This window comes from Salvelinus alpinus, chromosome 21, assembly GCF_045679555.1.
Source record: "Salvelinus alpinus chromosome 21, SLU_Salpinus.1, whole genome shotgun sequence".
Classification (NCBI taxonomy): domain Eukaryota; kingdom Metazoa; phylum Chordata; class Actinopteri; order Salmoniformes; family Salmonidae; genus Salvelinus; species Salvelinus alpinus.
Window position 1 is genome coordinate 15,340,917 of NC_092106.1, and position 23,434 is coordinate 15,364,350.

Below are 23,434 nucleotides of genomic sequence, written 5' to 3' on the forward strand. Positions count from 1 at the left end.
TGCTTTGTAGGTTAGCAGTAAAACCTTGAAATCAGCCCTTGCCTTAACAGGAAGCCAGTGTAGGGAGGCTAGCACTGGAGTAATATGATCAAATTTTGGGGTTCTAGTCAGGATTCTAGCAGCCGTATTTAGCACTAATGGAAGTTTATTTAGTGCTTTATCCAGGTAGCCGGAAAGTAGAGAATTGCAGTAGTCTAACCTAGAAGTAACAAAAGCATGGATTAATTTTTCTGCATCATTTTTGGACAGAAAGTTTCTGATTTTTGCAATGTTACGTAGATGGAAAAAAACTGTCCTTGAAACAGTCTTGATATGTTCGTCAAAAGAGAGATCAGGGTCCAGAGTAACGCCGAGGTCCGCTGTGGTTGCTGATGCATATATAGTTGAATCATCAGCATACATACACACATGCTTTGTTTAATGCCAGTTACAGGTCATTGGTAATAATAGAAAAGAGTAGAGGGCCTAGAGAGTTGCCCTGCGGTACACCACACTTTACATGTTTGACATTAGAGAAGCGTCCATTAAAGAAAACCCTTTGAGTTATATTAGATAGACAGCTCTGAATCCACATTATGGCAGAGGTTGAAAAGCCATATCACATACGTTTTTTCTATAACAGGTTATGGTCAATAATATCAAAGGCTGCACTGAAATTTAAAAGTACAGCTCCCACAATCTTCTTATTATCGATTTCTTTCAACCAATCATCCGTCATTTGTGTCAGTGCAGTACATGTTGAGTGCCCTTCTCTATAAGCATGCTGAAAGTCTGTTGTTAACTTGTTTACAGAAAATAGCATTGTATTTGGTCAAACACAATGTTTTCCAACAGTTTGCTAAGAGCTGGCAGCAAACTTATAGGTCTGCTGTTAGAACCAGTAAAGGTTGCTTTACCACTCTTGGGTAGCGGAATTACTTTGGCTTCCCTCCAGGCCTGAGGACAAAGACTTTCCTCCAGATTAAAAATATGACAGATATGAGTGGCTATAGAGTCAGCTACCATCCTCAGTAGCTTTCCATCTAAATTCTCAACGGCAGGAGGTTTGTCATTAGTGATCGATAACAATGATTTTTCCACCTCTCCCACACTAACTTTACAAAATTTTAACTTGAAATGCTTTTTTTCATTATTTGTTTTTTTATGCATGAATACAATTGCTCACTGTTCATTGTTGGCATTTCCTGCCTAAGTTTGCCCATTTTGCCAATGAAATAATCATTAAAATAATTGGCAACATCAAATGGTTTTGTGATGAATAAGCCATCTGATTCGATGAAAGATGGAGTTGAATTTGTCTTTATGCCCATAATATCATTTAAAGTGCTCCAAAGTTTTTTTCCATCATTCATGATAAAGTTTCTTCTTATTTTTGTTGAGTTTAGTCACATAATTTCTCAATTTGCAGAGAGTAAGCCAGTCAGATGTGCAGCCAGACTTATTAGCCACTCCTTTTGCCCCATCTCTTTCAACCATACAGTTTTACAATTCCTCATCAATCCATGGAGCCTTAACAGTTCTAACAGTCAGTTGCTTAACAGTTGCATTAACAGTTGCATAAATTCATCAAGTGCAGCGTCTGGATGCTCCTCATTAATCACATCCGACCAACAAATATTTTTAACATCATCCACATAAGAGACACAGCAAAATCTATTGTATGATCTCTTATACACTATTTTAGGCCCAGCTGTTGGAACTTTGGCTTTCCTGGATATAGTGATCACTGCATCCAATGGGTACAGATATAGCTTTAGAACAAAGTTCTACAGCATTAGTAAAAATGGGATCGAAACATGTGGATGATCTTGTTCCTGTAGTGTTTGTAAACACCCTGGTAGGTTGATTAATAACCTGAACCAGATTACAGGCACTGGTTACAGTAAGAAGCTTCCCCTTGAGCGGACAGCTTGATAAAACCAGTCAATATTCAAGTCCCCAAGAAAGTAGATCTCTCTGTTTATATCACATACACTATCAAGCATTTCACCTATATTATTTAGATACTGACTGTTAGCACCTGGTGGCCTATAGCTACACCCCAAAAGAAAAGGCTTTAGATGTGCCAAGTGAACCTGCAACCACAACACTTCAATAACACTTGACATAAGATCTTCTCTAAGCATTACAGGGATATGGCTCTGAATATATACAGCAACACCTCCCCCATAAGCATTTATGTATCGTCTATAATGTTATATCCTTGTATTGCTACTGATGTATTATCAAATGAATTATCTAACTGAGTCTCAGAAATGTCTAATATCTGAATGTTATCTGATGTTAGCAAGTTATTGATTTCATGAACATTATTTCTCAGGCTACATATATTAATATGGGCTACTTTCAGCCCTTTCCTGGGTAGCTTATCAGAGATAGACATAATACTGAAAAGAGCAAACAAAACAAGATACAAAAATATATATACATTCAGCAGTCCATTAATCAATTGGTGTGTGTGTGTGTGTGTGTGTGTGTGTGTGTGTGTGTGTGTGTGTGTGTGTGTGTGTGTGTGTGTGTGTGTGTGTGTGTGTGTGTGTGTGTGTGTGTGTGTGTGTGTGTGTGTGTGTGTGTGTGTGTGTGTGTGTGTGTGTGTGTGTGTGTGTGTGTGTGTGTGTGTGTGTGTGTGTGCTGCAGGGTTAAAGCTACGAACACATAGGCTTGGCTCTCTTAGGGTGGACAATGAGCCTGTCATAGCGGATGTAAGCAATGTCCACACGAGCTCTGGCAGCTTTCATGGCTGGGATTAGTTCTTTCCTCTTCTGGCGTACAGCTTCAGGATAGTCCTCGTTGAAGAAGATTTACGTTCCTCTCAAGTTCTTGGCTCTTTCCAGAACAGCTACCTTGTCCTTGAACCTCAGGAACTTGACCACTATCGACCTGAGCCTATCACCTGGGCCAGTGGTGGGTTTTCCAGTCCTGTGGGCGCTCTCCACCTCAATCTTCCTGTGGTCCATCTTCAATTTCTCAGAGATCATTTCCCCCACTTTGTCCTCAGACTCTGTCCACGTCTCATGTTGAGATTCTGCAATTCCGTCCACAGGCATGTTGTTCCGCCTTGATTGTCCCTCTGGATAGTCTGATTTATTTGTCGTTGTTATCATATATTCACACACAGAACTGATGTCCTCTCTCTTAATGACTTACAGATTGCTGTCATCTTGCCGTTCTCCTGTTTCAACTCTTTGAGCTGACCCTGGGAGAACTGCAAACTGTTCTTCAGGTCCTGGACCTCTCTAGTCAGGTCGTCCATTCTTTTATTAGTAGAGTCCACGAGTATTTGGACAAAACACCTTTCTTGTTGTTGTAACAACTGCTTGTAGGTTTCTTTCTGTTAGTTTAAAAGATCCTTCACGTGTGATAAAGAGACAACATTGTCCTCAACGGTACTCCCGCCGGCTTTGGTCTTTGTCATGGTAGTTAGCAATGTAGGTAAGGCTGTTACTCCTTGCAGTTCCAGACAGGGCAGGTCACGGGGAAAATTGAAAACAACAAACAGCAGGGATCTAGACAGTCACAAACCCGGGACAATTCGCGGTCCCAGCCACAATGGCTAACCGCGTCGTTGGCTGCGTTTAAGAAAATCCTGCTAGCTTGATATGCAGCTAGCTAGCAGCTAGGCTAGCTGTGATGCCAAATAGCTCCTCAGACCCATCCTTGGTCGGCAGGATCACTGGAAAGAGACAAGCAGTCCTAGCAACTGATGCCACCTGCGTCGCGGGATCCAAACTAAGAAGCTAGCTAGCTACCAAGAACTTTCCAATACACTTTCAAACAACAAACTTTTCAAGCAAACAAAATCGAGCTCTTCCTCATTCCACGTTCAACAGGAATTGACGTGCAGCACGGAGACAGACCTCTGTAGCATGGAAGTTTTGAAAGTTCAAAATGTATTTTCCCAGTCGTAGCTCGTTTCTCCTGAGTTCCCAGTTGTCTTGAACTCACTAAAGTTAGATTTTGCAGTTCAGAGTTAACAATTTGGAGCGCAGCACTATCATGCTTTATTGACAGCATGGCCAATGTTGAATGTTTATCATTTATACTAGGAAAAGAGACCCTTAATCTTAGACTTGGGAACACACAGCCACAGCCACTCCACTGAATAGCAGGCTAATGATTGATTTTCAATGCTTGCAGTTATCCACTGATTCCTTCCAAACCCCTCATTGTTGAATTTGCAATTTCCAACTTGATGTGTAATGTTTATGTCCAATGGCCAATGAGCACCGATACGTTTTATCTATAATTTCTCTTCATTAGTTCTCTTCATATGACAATGATTGAAAAGGATTTGCCAGTAGATTGTTGACTTGATTTATGATGATGACCGCTAGCTAAGATTTTGAAAGTATAATGTTGACATGATCAGTCCAATCAAAGCCATTGTAGATATAACGTGATTTGACGTACTTTTATCTGTGTCCAATGACTTTGAGCCTTCTTGGATGGCCACTTCTAATGTAAGTCTATGGCAGCACCCAAGGGGCTAGAATTTTCGAGGTCTACCATTAGTACTGGCGGTGACGTAGTGTCCCCATGAGTGGCAGAACACTGAGCCAATCACGGTGCAACACTCCATATTTTCTGCTGGCTTGCCCTATCATCACAGAAAGCACTGAGCTAGGCTGAAACACCTGCATTTTGGAGCTGCCTTACTCAAGAAAACAGAAAAGAGACCATGTTTGTATGCAGCTTTAAAGGATCTGACCCTTTTTTTAAATTTAGCCTAAAATGACATACCCAAATCTAACTGCCTGTAGCTCAGGACCTGAAGCAAGGATATGCATATTCTTGATACCATTTGAAAGGAAACACTTCGTAGTTTGTGGGAAATTTAAATGAATGTAGGAGAATATAATACATTAGACCTGGTAAAAGATAATACATAATCTTTGAAATGCAAGAGAAGGGCTAATATATGGTTTAGGACTCTAGGCGCAATTTAGATTCTGGCCACTAGATGGCATCAGTGTATGTGCATTTCTTTTGACTGATCCAATGAACCATTGCATTTCTTTCCAAAATGCTGTTATCAGTCTGCCCAAATGTGCCTAATTGGTTTATTGATACATTTTCAAGTTCATAACTGTGCACTCTCCTCAAACAATAGCATGGTATTATTTCACTGTAATAGTTACTGTAAATTGGACAGCGCAGTTAGATTAACAAGAATTTAAGCTTTCTGCCCATATCAGGTACGTCTATGTCCTGGGAAATGTTTTTGTTACTTACAACCTAATGCTAATTACATTAGCGCACGTTAGCTCAACCGTCTCGCGGGTGGGGGACACCGATCCTGTAGAGGTTAAAGAAATTATAATTGTTTCAACTAACGTTACTTGGTCATCTATTTTATTCCTTATACGGTTTCCTCCCTATTGATGAGATGTATTTGAGATGAATTTTGTTTTCATGTTATAATCTTGTGTATATTTTGTTTTTATGTATTTTCAAGACAACCAGAATGGAAATACGTTTTACACTTTTTTGTGTTATCCTCTATGCTTTTAATGACATTGTACTGTATCCACATGTGTGGTGTTTTGTGTTTAAAATTGTCAACAAATATAAGCTAAGCAAAGAACATGGGAAATTGCATTCAATTCACAACTGTCTTATTTATTTAGTTTATGGGCAAATAGTTTATGGGCAAAATGCTTTAAAACCGCATAGGCTTACAACAGTGGCTTAGATTATCATGTCCCCAGAAAGCAAAGCTTTTCCTTGTATATGATTCACCATTATCATCATTATCTACAAGGGGAATAGAATAGATCAGAATGGAATAGAGCAGCTATGTTCACACAAACAAGTATCTTAGGTCTCACTCCTACCACTGGACAATAGGCAGACATGACAAATCACACAACATAACCTCCTGTACTGCAAATGCACAAAAACACAACCTGCGCTTATATCACATGCAGAGTTAACATGACCGTTGTCTCCAACCGAGTACATTAACAACACGATTTTCTTACTTTTTTGGGTTATTTTCTTAAAACTGCATTGTTGGTTAAGGGCTTGTAAGTAAGCATTTCACTGTAAGGTCTACACCTGTAGTATTCGGCGCATGTGACAAATAAAATTTGATTTGAGTACATTAACAACATGATTTTCTATGATGTAAAGTGGATATGGGGGCTTTTTCATTGTGTTTCTTCATTGATTCGGTGATAGACTTTCACAATAGATTGTGAAATAAATGTGTCTTAGAGACAACAGGCTACATATGGGTTATTATTATAAAACGGGGGTGAGTTGGTTATAGGTACACCTTTGGAATAATCTGAATTGATCTTGAGGTCACCAGTAATTCCTGTGTGAGATTTTTTACTTGAAAAAAGGCTAGCCGCTTGCAATAATTTTCTCACAATTAGATCCTTACACATACAGATTGTTCTACTGCTACACATTCAGATTGTTCTACTGCTACACATACAGATTGTTCTGCGGCACATTACTCATTGTTTCCTCACAGGCAGAGAGGTGTGGAAAGGAACATAGATGTTGCCATGGGGGGAAAAAAATATTTAACCTTTATTTAACCAGGTAGGCCAGTTGAGAACAAGTTCTCATTTACAACTGCAACCTGGCCAAGATAAAGCAAAGCAGTGCGACAAAAAACAACAACACAGAGTTACACAAGGGATAAACAAAAGTACAGTCAATAACACAATAGAAAAATCTATATACAGTGTGTGCAACTGGAGTAAGGAGATAAGGCAATAAATAGGCCATAGTAGTGAAGTAATAACAATTTAGCAAATGAACACTGGAGTGATAGATGTGCAGATGTTGATGTGCAAGTTGAGATACTGGTGTGCAAAAAGAGCAAAAAAGTAAATAAAAACAATATGGGGATGAGGTAGGTAGTTGGATGGGCTATTTACAGATGGGCTGTGTACAGCTGCAGCGATCGGTAAGCTGCTCAGATAGCTGATGCTTAAAGTTAGTGAGGGAGATATGTCTCCAACTTCAGAAATGTTTGCAAATTTGTTCCAGTCAATGGCAGTAGAGAACTGGAAGGAAAGGCGGCCAAAGGAGGTGTTGGCTTTGGGGATGACCAGTGAGATATACCTGCTGGAGCGCGTGCTATGGGTGGGTGTTGTTATGGTGACCAGTAAAATGAGATAAGGCAGTGCTTTACCTAGCAAAGACTTGATGACCTGGAGCCAGTGGGACTGGCGACGAGAGCATACAGGTCGCAGTGGTGGGTGGTATATGGGGCTTTGGTGACAAAACGGATGGCACTGTGATAGACTGCATCCAGTTTGCTGAGTAGAGTGTTGGAGGCTATTTTGTAAATGACATCGCCGAAGTCGAGGATAGTCAGTTTTACGAGGGTATGTTTGGCAGCGTGAGTGAAGGAGGCTTTGTTGCGAAAAAGGAAGCCGATTCTAGATTTAATTTTGGATTGGAGATGCTTAATATGAATCTGGAAGGAGAGTTTACAGTTTACACATATTCTAAGTCAGAACCGTCCTTAGTAGTGATGCTAGTCGGGCGGGCGGGTGCGGGCAGCGATCGGTTGAAGAGCATGCATTTAGTTTTACTACCATTTAAGAGCAGTTGGAGGCTACGGAAGGAGTGTTGTATGGCATTGAAGCTCGTTTGGAAGTTTGTTAACAGTGTCCAAAGAAGAGCCAGATGTATACAGAAGAGGTGGATCAAGGAATCACCTGCAGCAAGAGCTATATCATTATAACTAGCTCTGGCTGGGTTGGTCTGCAACAGCTCATTGTTCTATCTGTGGTTCTGTGCCATTGAGGATGAAGGGAGTTGCAGCTACCCTATACCAATTGTGCTGACCAGGCACAGGTTTTTCAGAAACAGCCATCAGGAGGGTCGTTGTTGTGTTCATACAGCAGACACACATTTTAAAGGCAATTAATTTCTCATATAAACACACTTATCTTCAAATACAGATGTAGTTAAATGCATTAACAGGTAACATAGGGGAATTCAGACTGCCTTTATTATAGACAAGACAGCCAGGCAGCACATGGACTAAAAACGCACAAGGATAAACATCAACCAATTCAGTACTTACTGTACATAAAGTACCAGAGGTTCATTGCATAATCAGACACTATCATTAAGATATTTGAATATTTGGGGTATAGGATTTAGGATTTGTCTGTAATATTCTTCACTGTCTAACAGTAGGTGGCGGTAGATCATAATAGTATTTTTTTGTATTTTAGTCATTTATTCTTAAAAAAAAAAAAAAAAATCATCAATAATAACAATATTACACATCAATACAGGGACATTCCTGTGAATACAATGAAAACAATAAAACACCAGGCGAACCCCCCCCCAACATTTTTTTTTATTCAGGACGTTCTTTTTTAACAGACATTCAGAGACATGACTTTTAATATTTTTTCCAACTTTTTAAGTTTCACAAGTTTGAGGGATTTATAAAATAATAAGGAACAGTAGGTTCGTAAAATTTATGAAACTTTCGGATTGGCTCGCGCAAAACAATCGGAATTCGAATTTGGCAAACCAAACGGATACGTTAAAGTAAGTCTACTTTTCTAATGTTTTAGGTAGCTAGCTACTCAATTTTACATAACGCATTTTTGTAAATTACTTTGAAATCAATTAAGGATGTGTTTAAGCAAAACATTCTAGCTAACGATAAGACCCTGCCAGCAACCGTTGGCTAACCAAACGTTAGCTAGTTTAGATAGCAGGGTTTGTTAATTAACTTAGTTGTGGTCAGCTGCGCTGATTCTGCAGCTGATAGCTTGTTGTTCGCTAGCTGGAATTTTTCAGTTAGACAGGCGAAGAAACATTAGCTAACGTTAGCATGTTACACGGTGTTAAAATGCAGTCTCTCATCAGCCATTGTAGCTAACCGCAGATATCTCTACACGTAACTTTTTAGCAAGCAGTGAGTGTGAAAAACGTTTAAGTGACCAATGCCAGGCAGAGTGATGCCACCGACAGGGAGGGGAATGGACAACAAAGGCCCAAAACAAAAATTGGCACAAGAGGTCAGGAAATGCTGCAGTTTTGATGCCATCTGCTGGAAAAGTACATAAACTCCACAGGGCCATTAGAAAAACAAGTATTCCATTCACCTTTGGGATAGCCTAGCTAACTTACATATTTACATCTATTCTCAACTCAACCATATCAATGTCCATTTCTTATTAGTTAACGTTAGTCCATGCAAATCCGTATTGATTGTGTTGTAGTATTTGAGTTGTATTTTCTCTTTCATTGCAATAGGTTGAACAAACATCTGCATATTGTGACAATTCTCCAGCAAAAAAGAAAAAAACACCCAGTAGTAAAACACCAGCTTCATACTCTTCAGATTTGTTTGAGGCTGAACTTGCAGGTATGCACATATTTGGTTTGGAATCATTTGTATCTCTATGTTTCATAGATTAGAATTATAAATGTTTAGCTCAATTGATACCATTTACAAGAAAAAATATTTATCTAACAATAGAATGTAGCTCATGTGGTAGCTTGCAACGCTAGGATAGTGGGTTCAATTCCCGAGACCCACCAGTACGTAAATTGAATGCACTTATGACTAAGTTGCTTTTGATAAAAGTGTCTGGTAAATGGCTTGTATTGATATATACATTACTGCTCTTTTTACTTTCCTTCAAATGATAGGTGCAAATAGAGAGGTCAACATGCTATTTTCCAAATACTCTGAAGTGTTGAGGTAGGTACAACAAAGGTAATGTGACAAATGTGGTGAGAACAGGTTTTCATTCCATTCTTTGTAATGTCAGAACACATTTAGGAGTTTAAATGTCAGTACTTAACCCACATCACATATTATGTTAAGTACCGAGGCAAGCATACTGCATACACACACAGTTTTTTATTATGATAAACAAGCATTAGGTGAATATGCTTCTCTTTAAATAATCTGTACACACTATCATGTCCATCCTACGTAGTGCCTTTGTTTCCTACAGTGAGAGGGCTGCAATAGATGCCTCACAAGTTAGGGAGTTGGAAGACATATTGATGGAGGCCAGAAACTTGGAGTCACACCTGAAAGAGAAGAAAGAACACTTGAGGCGTACCTTGGCTCTTATTTCTGACAAACTGCAGGGATAGACTAGCAACACAGGCCTGTGTGCTACAGACATTTGTAAATATTTCCTCACGGATCTCAATCAGTAACATGTCGGTACTTTTTATTTTTACCTGTATGTATGCTTTTTATGTTGACTGTCTTCACTCTTAATCCCACACTGGCAAACAAAATGTGAGTGTCATTGTGGTTAATATCTTTATATATGAGCTATTTATTTGTATTTAAACATTAGGAATACTGTTGCTCTAGGCCTATGTAGCCTACTGTAAACAATAAATTGGTTTAAAAGATTGACGTTTCAGTGTGTGCAATATCCAAAGTTAAGCACTCGTCTTTGAAAATGTATATAATCAGTTATCCTTTTTACTTGAGACAGTGAAATATAGCCTAACCATTAACAATCAGGAAACTAACTTTTAGGAAGTAACTGTTGTGTGAGTGACCACACGTGTCAATGGATTTCATTCAGACTAGGACTAATTCATCTGTGTATCACATGGAATATTGCGTGGTGTTATCATAGCCTATATTTCACTTTTTCTAATAGTATTTTTGAAAGATTTATTACGACCTTTTTGGTGGTGAGTGAACAAAATTATAAAACATTTGCCCATGACTTTTCTTAAAACATATTTTTATTATAAGTTGTTTATATAGAGGATTGATATGTTCACAAAACAGGAGTGGACACACATTTTCTTTGTTTGCATGGAACTAACAAGTTTTTCACAGTGCTTTAAAGTAAACTTCACAATAAGGTGCTTTGATGGCTCTCTAGTCAATCATCAGAAAGGATATACTTCACAAGAAAAAAAAAGGGAGAACACAGTACAATTCACACCTTTGTGTTGTTACTCTGATGGGCCTCTCCTAATTTTTTTCTGATAGAAGCCTTCTATGAGTCATAGTGGAGTTGAATGTCCCATGGAAACCATAGGGAATGTTCACAGGCACCTCAGCTCTGCCCAACTCTTTGAATGTCTTGGCATCCAAAACCAACAGGAACGTGCTTTTGTCCTGGAGAAGAGGAACATGTTTACATTAAGTTAGGAGGCTAACATTGGGAGTTAGGAGTGCAACAATTGTTTACCAACGGGCATAGGTGTTTAAAGGGGAACTGACCTTATTTGGAGTGATGACCACAGACATAATGACACCTTCATCCTCTTCTGTAGCGCCAGGCAAGGGTACAAAGACAGGTTCTGAAGGGTACAGTCCAGGATGCTCCCACACCTTAAAGCGCAGTAGTGTGAAGGTCAGCATTGAACTTCCTAACATCAAACTGCCAAATATTACCTAGGCCTACATCACTCATCGCAACAGAGTACTGTTACTGATGCAGATATTCTACAGTGTGTTTAAAAGGGAAGGAAGAATCAATATAACTAAACCAACCTTCATTCTTTTGCCTTGGAGGTCCATCTTGATGAGAGTGTCTCCTACTAGATGTCTGAAACCGCAACCGTAGAAGTAGCGATATGGTTTGGTGTTGTACTTGGCATAGTTGATTTGTGGGAACTCGAGACCTCCGTACTTATGGAGTTCCTCATCGTGCAGATCCTCATGTGTACAGAACACCTGCAGAGAGAGTGTTTAGTGAGGCTCTGATGCTGAATATTCACATAATGTGGAGGCTAATCACATAACTTTTTGTTTAATGAACTTGATTGGAAAATGAGTGTTGTATTTCAGCAGTGCTGTATAACAGAAGATTGTGCATGATTATTGTACACACACCTTGTCCTTAGCAGTCTTGGTGGCAGTGGCGGTACTGTCGGGGCGAGTGTTCAGATTTTGCCCACAGGGTGTCTCCATGTCGACGTTGAGAGGCAAGACAAATCGCCGGGGGAACACTCTGCACATAGTGTTGTACACCTAATTGAAACAAAAATATTTTCAACCTCAACCAGTTCACATGTAGGATTCCTGATCCTAGTGATTTCAGCTGGTTACACTTACAATTGAAGTCAGAAGTTGACATACACCTTAGCCAAATACATTTAAACTCAGTTTTTCACAATTCCTGACATTTAATCCTAGTAAAGAATTCCCTGTCTTAGGTCAGTTAGGGTCACCACTTTATTTTAAGAATGTGAAATGTCAGAATAATAGTAGAGAGAATGATTTATTTCAGCTTTTATTTTTTTCATAACAGTCCAAGTGGGTCAGAAGTTTACATACACTCAATTAGTTTTTGGTAGCATTGCCTTTAAATTGTTTAACTTGGGTCAAATGTTTCGGGTAGCCTTCCACAAGCTTCCCACAATAAGTTGGGTGAATTTTGGCCCATTCCTCCTGGCAGAGCTGGTGTAACTGAGTCAGGTTTGTAGGCCTCCTTGCTCGCACACGCTTTTTCAGTTGTGCCCACAAATTTTCTATAGGATTGAAGTCAGGGCTTTGTGATGCCCACTCCAATACCTTGACTTTGTTGTCCTTAAGCCATTTTGCCACAACTTTGGAAGTATGCTTGGGGTCAATGTCCATTTGGAAGACCCATTTGCAACCAAGCTTTACCATCCTGCCTGATGTCTTGAGATGTTGCTTCAATATATCCACATCATTTTCCTTCCTCGTGATTCCATCTGTTTTGTGAAGTGCACCAGTCCCTCCTGCAGCAAAGCACCCCCACAACATGATGCTGCCACCCCCGTGCTTCACGGTTGGGATGGTGTTCTTCGGCTTGCAAGCCTCCCCCCTTTTCCTCCAAACATAATGATTGTCATTATGGCCAGACAGTTCTATTTTTGTTTCATCAGACCAGAGGGCATTTCTCCAAAAAGTACGATCATTGTCCCCATGTGCAGTTGCAAACCATAGTCTGGCTTTTTTAGGGCGGTTTTGGAGCAGTGGCTTCTTCCTTGCTGAGCGGCCTTTCAGGTTATGTCGATATAGGACTCGTTTTACTGTGGATATAGATACCTTTGTACCTGTTTCCTCCAGCATCTTCACAAGGTCTTTTGCTGTTGTTCCGGGATTGATTTGCACTTTTTGCACCAAAGTACGTTCAATCTCTAGGAGACAGAACGCATCTCCTTCCTGAGCAGTATGACGGCTGTGTGGTTCCATGGTGTTCATACTTGCGTACTATTGTTTGTACAGATGAACGTGGTACTTTCAGGCATTTGGAAATTGCTCCCAAGGATTTCTTTTGATTTCCCCATGATGTCAAGCAAAGAGGCACTGAGTTTGAAGGTAGGCCTTGAAATACATCCACAGGTACACCTCCAATTGACTCAAATGATGTCAATCAGAAGCTTCTAAAGCCATGACAATAATTTTCTGGAATTTTCCAAGCTGTTTAAAGGCACAGTCAACATAGTGTATGTAAACTTCTGACCCACTGGAATTGTGATACAGTGAATTATAAGTGGAATAATCTGTAAGCAATTGTTGGAAAAATTACTTGTGTCATGCACAACGTAGATGTCCCAACTGACTTGCCAAAACTATAGTATATTGTATAGCTTTAATGAATAAGCCATTATATATGCTTTATATAATATTTTAAACAATTATAAATGTTTACAAATAATGAAATACGTATTTGTAGTTAGTATTAGTCTTTTTTTAGTGCTTATTCATTAAAGTTATGAAGTGTTATACCCTTCAGTTTAGACAGATACTAACCTCGTCGAGAGCCTCTCCTGACTTGCGCATGTTCTGAACCATGTAGTTGTTGATGGCTTTGCCATCGTCTGCGGCACAGAGATCCATAACCAGGAAGCCATTCTCCTCCCAGGCATTGATCTGGTGGAACGTGGACAGCGCTTTGGCGTGATACTTGACTGAGTAGAGCTGGAAGAGAATAAAGGAAGTCAGTCATCAGAAATGAAGCGTGTAACTTACAAGTAATTACTGTAGGCTTAGTATCCTTTGTTGTCTCGTTCCTGGCTTGTCTCTTACCAAAACTTTCTAAACTAATTGAGAGACTCCAAGAGTTCCAGGGCTTTCTATACCAAGGTCTTACCTTGCCTGTTTGCTTGTTAATCAAATGAAAGATGGTCTCAAGTTTAGGGTCCCAGTAGACCCCATCGCTGATACCCTTTCCTCTCAGCTTGCCTGTAACAATCTTCAAGAGGTCCATTTTTATAGGCTGCTCAATAAACACCACGTAATTCTCCGACATTGCTGAAATCAAATGAGCAGTATATCAATTGCCACTCTTTTAGAGTTGAGTCAGATCATATCAGTATTGATAGATCATTGCTGTGCATTCTGATTAACAAAAGGATGAAACATGACCATTTTGGTTTGAACATGGTTGTGTGAGTGAGCCATCTACTCGTGAGAGGGTTTACATGAAAGGCTGTTTACATTTAAATGTATCATTAGCTATGAAGCCTGTGGAGGCTTTGTGTGGTCTGCTCACCAAAGCTGTGGTAGTATGAAGGTCTTGTCTTGTCCACTGAGGGAATAGAACAGACCACAGTAGCTCCCTCCAGGGTTTCCTCTGGGTTTTCTGGCGTTGTCTTTGTCGGAGGCACGCGGATTATATTGTAAATTGCACCTGATAAAAAGACAGGGTTTATTTGGAACGTGGAAATCTAACCTTTGGCCATTTCTTTTCAAGCAGATTTTAGGTTTGTGGTTTGTGTTTTGTCATTCTTAATCTGTAATACATGTTAGACTTTAGTGAAGGTGGTTAGTGAATGGGCAGGGGCTAGTTCCTTACTTACCTTTAGCAGAGTAAGAATTCCCCATGTTGTATGTTGTACCATCAGGGTCTGTGTGGGGGTGGGCAGTGGCTCCATTGACAGCGATGAATTTGCTCCAGTCCACCTGTTGAGAGCAACAACAACAATGAAATGTCTTAATAGCCCTTCAGTCATGCTATCCTATAATGCAATAGGTATTTTTTTTAAATATTTCAACCAAAACATTTGGCTATTTGTTTAGACTGAATGAAACCCTTTGTGTATAAAGGCTACTGTTGGTAGTGTGTGTGTAGGCCTTTAAAAATAAAATAAAAAGCTGCACTCTAGTAGCTCTGATGCAATATTTTATTAAGGCCTACCTTTTCCTTTGTTTCAAGTGTCTCAGGGTCCACCTTGTGCATGAAGTTTGTCTCCGTGCTCACATAGTAATCACCTTTGTACGTCACAAAGCTCACATTGTCATTATCTGACGCTTCTGTGGACCAAAGACAGTTTTCATTTGATTAGTACAATGCAAATCAATTCTCTGTCATATATTTAACACTCTTTTACCTCAAATTCCTGAACTGCAGACTTGAACTGTAAACTCACTTGGCAGTTCGAACCGGGACAGAAAGCGCTGGAAGAAGTTCTTGCAGGGGTCTGGCATGGCCACAGTCCCGAATTCAGACACAACGATGCGGCTGTTCTCACTGTTAGCTGTGTAGCAGTCACTGCCCAGGAAGCGGCTCTTGTAGGTCACCTGACCCCCTGCGATTTTGAACTGATGCAGGAGGGCCATTCCGTCAAACCAGTGGTTGAATCTGAGAAGCAGAAGAAATAGTTAATGTAGTACTTTGACTTGGTGAGACTTACAGTAAATAATTTCTTATATGCAGAAATAGTCATTTACACCTCATCTGATTCTGGTCAAACATATATAGCTTGTTAAAATATACTCACTTATTATTACCAATCTCAAACTTTCCTGGTCCGTTTCTGAGGAAATTGCCACTAATCCACTCTGGGATAGTTCCACTGATATTAGTACTGATGGCCTCTGGGGTCTCATCCACAGAGGCCACGATCTTCTCAATGCATGGCAGGCCGTGCACGTCTGTGTAATGATGATCCTTATTCTTATTTTTCAGGTCTGCAAGGACAAAGTCCAGACAATATTATTACCCCAAAACATCTGAAGACCTACAAAGCAAAACAGCAGATGGATATCAAAGCAGAACTAGAAATTGTATTAAAGGAGCTTGTGGGGATTAATAGGCCTACAATAAATGACTCTTTTAGATTTTTTTAACAAACTGAATAGTCAAATGTTTTAAAGATGAGATTAAAATAAATTAGGAAATATACAGTCTGACTGCAAAACGCTTTAACCTCATTGGAGAACATCAACTTACCTGTATTCCTTGGAGGTGACATGGTTGTCAGGATTGAGAATGTTTGTGGCTGTCTTGCTTGATGGGAGTGCAAGTGATAGGACTCTTCTCATGTGAAGCTCCTGTGTGCTGCTTAGTGTAACCATGCTGAGCTTTATACTGTAGCTGTAGCACAACCCTTTAGACCACGTGGTGGTTCTTACGTAAGTCTTTGCAGAACAGAAGGTCTGTAAGCATAGGCGCGAGAAGTAGGGGTGCTGCAGCACGCCCTGAAAAATCTAAACAAAAATATATGTATGAATAAGAAATGTAATAAAAACATCTCACAAAGCAGTGCACTGGGCGTTTACTAGTCCTATATTTCCCTGTCAGTGACAAAACTGCAGCACTCCCAATCCCAAACATCTTCCTCTGCGGTCAAAAAATAACCCTGATAACCCAATCAGGGGGATGATCTCTGGATCGGCTCCAGAAGTTGTAAACTAACACAGCAGGACCTACACTGTATAAAACATGATATTTTGGAGCATGTTCATTAGCTGTCTGTATATTTAAGAGATCTGTGTACATTATTTGTTATTTAACCTTTTACTGCAGTGGGCTGTAGTCAAGGTCACACAGTGTTTCTTGGTAGTCTTAAACAAATCTACTTTGAAACAAAAGTATAACACATGGTTATGGGCTTAAAAATAAAATACACCTGTACCATGTCAGATATAGAGTTGAATGTATTTTGAGTTTGCATCCCAATATTAAACTTTATATACACACAGAAGACTGAAATATTACAAAACCGTTTGAACTATACACCTTTCAGACATGGAATGTGGCGCCTTGAAAGCGCCTCGGCTATGGTATGTTTGTTTTGTCTGAAAGGGTACATACACTACAGCTTTTTAAATGCCGACACACAACTTTCTCTGGAGATAGCCAATCAAATGATCTCGAGCTGCCTGCCTGCTTGCAGACCACTCTCTCCTAAGCAAAGTACTTTGAAGTTTGTAAATACAATGACGTACCAATACATTTAGTAGAAAGAAAACACATCAATCTATCTTACCATAAAAAAACAGAAGCAGAAAAACAACACAGCACATCAATCACCAACGTTTACTGAACTACTGAACATTCTATGCAGGAGCAGAGTTCTACTGTCTGAAAAGGTACAGATGCTTCTGATGTGGCACTTTGTTAACTGTCTGAAAGGTGATCAATTGTCGCTATCGACCTTAGCGGCTGCCTATGTATGAAAAAGGTAAAAGAAACACTGGATTTCGGCGTTTTTTTTTTTTTTTTAAATGAATTATGAAATTGTGAAAACTCTTAACCTTCCACCATGAGGCCTCTAGGCCATTTGACTGCAGGAAAGGGCTACGATAAAGCAGCAGACCTCATTATTACAGTGTTGTTTCTAGACCAGGAAAGTCCAACAGAACAAACCGTCCAGTCATAATATTTGACATGCTCCAGCTCTGTATCCTTAGGCTGTTTTATTAATAAAACAACAACAGCTATTTGTGTCAGGGGATTTTCAGAGACATTGCTTATAATTTCCAGACAATGAATATGGAGCTTTTTTTATTATTATTATGCTTTATGTGAACTGATATCCATCTTGGAGATCATGTTCCTCACCTTTTTAAAAGTTTCATCCAATTTTCTAAGATGCCTCAGGGACATTAAAGTTGATCCTATCCTTATTCTATTAAATATTTTGTATCTTTATTATAATACACTTTTATAATATTTTTCAGTATAGTGTTATTAAATATTGTCATGGCCATATTTGGCAGAACAATTACTGTATGTAACCCTTTAAAACATTGCCATGGCAAGAGTAATACCAAAGAGATTGGTGTAATACATGCCTGAGTGTTTTAAGAGTTGACCTCAATTGCACAGTGAAGTTCGAGATGAGGGTACGTTTACGGTCATGAACCGTAAATGTTAACTTACAAAAACAAGAACTACGATTGTATGATAACTGACCCCTGAACGTGTCCCTCCGTTAACCCCATGAAGCATGTCGCACAGCTGCTGTTAAACTTGCATCAGTATTACATGTCATGTTACAGCTCAAACACATCCTCACTGGACAGATGTATGAAAAGATGGAGATTAACAAAAGACTTGTGGTTTCACTTTATTTGGTAATACTAACTAAAAGTAATTCAGTCATTTCAAAAAAGTCACATTATGGGATGTCTGGAACCTTATCAGACTCTAACCGGGCAAAAGTTATCAACATAAAGGAATTTGGTGAATTTCTGTCTTTTTCCCCCCCTTTTTTTTTTACTGATCTTTTAAAGTAAAGTAAATCCACCGACATGGTAAAAATGTTTGATTATTTCACTTTGAATTCACCTTAGTTGACAAAAATTGATGTTGAACTGTCGTCTGTGCCCATTGAGTGGCTTCTCTGGTATTATCACTTAAATGTAGGTTTAGTGTTATTTTCCCTGCAGTACGCTGAACTGTGAATTTACTGTGTTATATTACCCCCAATTTGAATGTTATTACAATCTGGAAGTTGTTAGCCAACCCAGTCGATAAAGCATGTGTTTTTAGAGTGGGTTTATGATTGTTTTGATTCTCTAGCTGTCCCTACATTTGAAAGTAAGTAATTGGTTAAATTAGCTAATTTCAGTACAGGACATTCCCATGACAAAAAAATCCTCCATGCACTCATAATATTGAACATACCCTCCAGCTCTATACACTGAAATTGTGGAATGAGGCTGTTTAAAAGCTGTTTTTGACAGTATTATAGGGAATTTCCTGAGATATTTGTTTGTATTTCTCCATGTATCCATAATTATGTGTGTTTATGATGTTTTATCTTGAGAGATCATGGTCTTCATTTTCCCTTTCGAGCCAGGTCAGTGGTGCTCACCTTCTATGAACCTATCAGTTTGGAATGTTTAGTCTAACTCTCGAGACTTTCCTCATTTAGCCAATAAGACGTTTCTTATATACAGCATGGAAACATATTCTTTTGGTCTTCCAAGATTGGATGGTCGCTGAACAAGCTCCTCCCTGTTAATCCTTGTTAATTGTAATGTCATTTAATGCCGTGTAGAGAAGTAAAATGTCTGGAGATAACACACCACAGATTTCTAATGACCTGTTCATGACGGATAAGCCTAAACCAACGGGACGATAGCACCTATCATATCTCTTGTTATATGCGGGTGAAACTGTCTGAATTGAAACAGTCCCTCTGACGTACAGTGGCAAGAAAAAGTATGTGAACCCTTTGGAATTACCTGGATTTCTGCATAAATTGGTCATCAAATTTGATCTGAATCTGAGTCACAACGATAGACAAACATTAAGCTGATAACACACAAATTATTGTATTTTTCTTGTCTATATTGAATACATAATTTAAACATTCACAGTATAGGTTGGGGAAAGTATGTGAACCCCTAGGCTAATGACTTCTCCAAAAGCTAATTGGACTCAGGAGTCAGCTAACCTGGAGTCCAATCAATGAGACGAGATTGGAGATGTTGGTTAGAGCTGCCTTGCCCTATAAAAAACACTCACAAAATTTAAGTTTGCTATTCACAAGAAGCATTGCCTAATGTGAACCATTCCTCGAACAAAAGAGATCTCAGAATACCTAAGATTAAGAATTGTTGACTTGCATAAAGCTGGAAAGGGTTACAAAAGTATCTCTAAAAGCCTTTATGTTCATCAGTCCATGGAAAGACAAATTGTCTATAAATGGAGAAAGTTCAGCACTGTTGCTACTCTCCCTAGGAGTGGCCGTCCTGCAAAGATGACTGCAAGAGCACAGTGCAGAATGCTCAATGAGAGTAAGAAGAATCCTAGAGTGTCAGCTAAAGATTTACAGAAATCTCTGGAATGTGCTAACATCTCTGACGAGTCTACGATACGTGAAACACTAAACAAGAATGGTGTTCATGGGAGGACACCACAGAAAGAAGCCACTGCTGTCCAAAAAAAACATTGCTGCATGTCTGAAGTTCGCAAATGAGCATCTGGATGTTCCACAGTGCTACTGGAACAATATTCTGTGGACAGATGAAACTACAGTTGAGTTGTTTGGAAGGAACACAAAACACCTTGTGGAGTAAAAAAGGCACAGCACACCAACATCAAAACCTCATCCCAACTGTAAAGTATGGTGGAGGGAGCATCATGGTTTGGGGCTGCTTTGCTGCCTAAGGGCCTGGACAGCTTGCTATCATCGACGGAAAAATGAATTCCCAAGTTTGTCAAGACATTTTTCAGGAGAATGTTAGGCTATCTGTCCGCCAATTGAAGCTCAACAGAAGTTAAGTGATGCAACAGGACAACGACCCAAAACACAGAAGTAAATAAACAACAGAATAGCTTCAACAGAAGAAAATACGCCTTCTGGAGTGGCCCTCCTGACCGTTGTGTATGTCTGATCCGCAACTACAGAAAATGTTTGGTTGAGGTTATTGCTGCCAAAGGAGGGTCAACCAGTTATTAAATCCAAGGGTTCACATACTTAAAAAAATTATAATATTTACACGGGGTGTTCAATAAAGACATGAAACCATATAAATGTGTGTGTTTTATTAGTTTAAGCAGACTGTTTGTCTATTGTTGTGACCTAGATGAAGATCAGATCAAATTTTATGACCAATTTATGCAGAAATCCAGGCATTTCCAAAGGGTTCACATAACTTTTTTAGCCAGTAGCCTGTAGCTGGAACAATAAACCGAACATTACAATCACTTATCACAGGCATTTTGCTGTTATCATTCATTATGATAATTTGCCTATACTTGAGAAATGTGAAATTAAAAAGTTAGCTGATATGGGTGGTTGTTAATGGGACATCTGATGACGACAACCATCAAATTAGTAGTATTCGTTTAAATTATAATTTTAAACTGTGGTCATATTATTTATAAACTTATCGTTCTAGTTATCATTATCGCATGATATGGATGGGTCACCAATTACATTCAGCCGTGGGCCGATGGGGCGGAACATAGTTATAAATAATTTGTACACTGCAAATTGACTGCAAGAATCCCAAACAGATATATTTGACAAAAACAGAACACTTCAGACCTTTATTACATTGGGATACGATCACATATGCCTCCATGTATGCGTGGGAACACTTGGGAGCAGATTTCCTAAAGTAAAATCACTTTGAGCTGATTTCCTGGTGATTTTAGTTGAGAGAGATTTTTTTCTTAATTTGGCCTATTGGGGAACCCTGACCTACAGTATTACAAATACTTTCAGATACTTGAGCTGTGCTTGATTCATTTTAGCCAGTACAACGGAACCAATAACATAGTACCCAAAGTGCAAACGGTTAAATCAAGCACACATTTGACATGTGTATTTGACCCAGGTCTGAATTTAAATGCTCTCTGCATTTCCGATCATCTAACATCCAAAAGTGTTATTTTTGTACAATAAGTACAGTGTCCTTTCAGCAGTGTGTGGTCTAAAGCTGAGAGCTATTTCCTAATCATTTCAGTTACTGTACATTTTCTCATTTTCTTCTTTCTCACTCTTGTCCCCATGGACATTCATCAAAAATACTAAATATGCAATGCTGCAGATGCAGAGCTCAGTCATTTCAGCATGTTTTCTTTCTGACTCTACTCACATCCTCTCACAGTGAGGCCAAACTATACCATAGCCTGCCTGTGTCATCAGTTACTGCAATGTCCCACTTAAATTGAACCAAACTGTCTGTTTGTCAAAACGAGGAGAAATGCTTTGACAAACTTGACAGGGAAATAATTCGTAGGCGAGCATGTTAAAGTGGTTAATGCAATAACTGGTGTAGGTAGATAAACCATTTCCCCTCATGTCACCCCATCTCTGACTTTATGAGCGCTGATTTATACAGTCTAGGCACAGATGAAAAGGGAAACCATATATGGGACATGAATGTGAAACCGCTCAATGTTATATCATCATAAATGCAAAGATAAACCAGGGGTTTTCGACAAACTTTAAGTAATGTTGAATTCCTGACCATAGGTTGAATGCAAGTGGATTTAGGATGAGCTGTGCTATTTCAATCAACTGACTATCATGGTTTCCTACTATTATAATGACTTTTTATGAAGTATTAGTTCTCAAACAAACATATTTTCATATCTTCTCAATTTCACCTTGAAGTCGGTACACATGTTTGATGATAAATCATATGATGAGTGTACTGTGCAGTGAGTTTTGATAATACATGTTCACAAGACAGCAAACCCTCTACAGTATTTAGCATGTAAGAAATATTTAATAGTTACAAACTAACTATAATTGGCATTTTGGTCAATACCCCAGACATGTCTGTAAGAGATCAATTATGTAAATGTATTAGTGTGGTGTTTATGCCATACTAAATTGACAGCCTTGGGACTACAGATTTGAGTTGATCAGTTATGCTAATTATGTTCTCACAAAAAAACTAAATATAGAATAAAGTTTCCTTTTGTATCCATGGCCATTATCCTAACAGGAAGCAACTTGATCATAACCTCAATCTGTTTCATTTCAAATTGGGTACAAATTACACCATGCTTTCAAAACAAATGTGCCTTGTTTAGAAAACATATTTTCTTTTATATACAGTACCAGTCAAAAGTTTGGACACACCTACTCATTCATGGGTTTTTCTTTATTTTCAACTATTTTCTACATTGTAGAATAATAATGAAGACATCAAAACTATGAAATAACACATGTGGAATCACATAAGTGTTTAACACAAAAGTGTTAAACAAATCAAAATATATTTGAGATTCTTCAAAGTAGCCACCCTTTGCCTTGATGACAGGTCTGCACACTTTTAATTAACAGGTGTGCCTTGTTAAAAGTACATTTGTGGAATTTCTTTCCTTCTTAATGCGTTTGAGCCAATCAGTTGTGTTATAACAAGGTAGTGGTGGTATACAGAAAATAGTCCTATTTGGTAAAAGACCAAGTCCATTTTTTATTTTTTTAAATTTAACCATGCAAGTCAGTTAAGAAAAAAATCTTATTTACAATGACGGCCTACACCGGCCAAACCCGGACGACGCTGGGCCAATTGTGCGCCGCCCTATGGTACTCCCAACACTTGGGAGCCCCGAGTGTGATATTATGGCAAGAGCAGCTCAAATAAGCAAAAAGAAACGAGAGTCCATCATTACTTTAAGACATGAAGGTCAGTCAATACGGAAAATGTCAAGAACTTTGAAAGTTTCTTCAAGTGCAGTCGCAAAAACCATCAAGCGCTATGATGAAACTGACTCTCATGAGGACCGCCACAGGAAAGGAAGACCCAGAGTTACCTCTGCTGCAGAGGATGAATTCA

At 39.0% G+C, this 23,434-nt stretch overlaps 1 protein-coding gene across 2 annotated transcripts; it reads right to left on the minus strand.

Annotated features, from left to right (window-relative positions):
• Positions 1 to 8,249: 8,249 nt before the first annotated feature.
• LOC139547900 (carotenoid-cleaving dioxygenase, mitochondrial-like) lies at positions 8,250 to 22,238 on the minus strand. Of its 2 annotated transcripts, XM_071357068.1 has the most exons (13): positions 16,131 to 22,238; positions 15,679 to 15,868; positions 15,328 to 15,539; positions 15,096 to 15,211; positions 14,758 to 14,860; positions 14,451 to 14,588; positions 14,049 to 14,209; positions 13,709 to 13,876; positions 11,819 to 11,956; positions 11,477 to 11,659; positions 11,204 to 11,314; positions 10,923 to 11,098; positions 8,250 to 10,035 (listed from the first exon to the last, which is right to left on the minus strand). In XM_071357068.1, exons 1-12 carry the CDS (start codon positions 16,150 to 16,152, stop codon positions 10,952 to 10,954), a joined length of 1,689 nt encoding a protein of 562 aa, XP_071213169.1. In that variant the 5' UTR covers positions 16,153 to 22,238; the 3' UTR covers positions 8,250 to 10,035; positions 10,923 to 10,951. The 2 variants fall into 2 exon arrangements, with proteins under 2 accessions (XP_071213169.1, XP_071213168.1); XM_071357067.1 differs by lacking the exon at positions 8,250 to 10,035 and having other exon boundaries at positions 10,663 to 11,098; positions 16,131 to 22,237.
• Between the last annotated feature and the right edge of the window lie 1,196 nt (positions 22,239 to 23,434).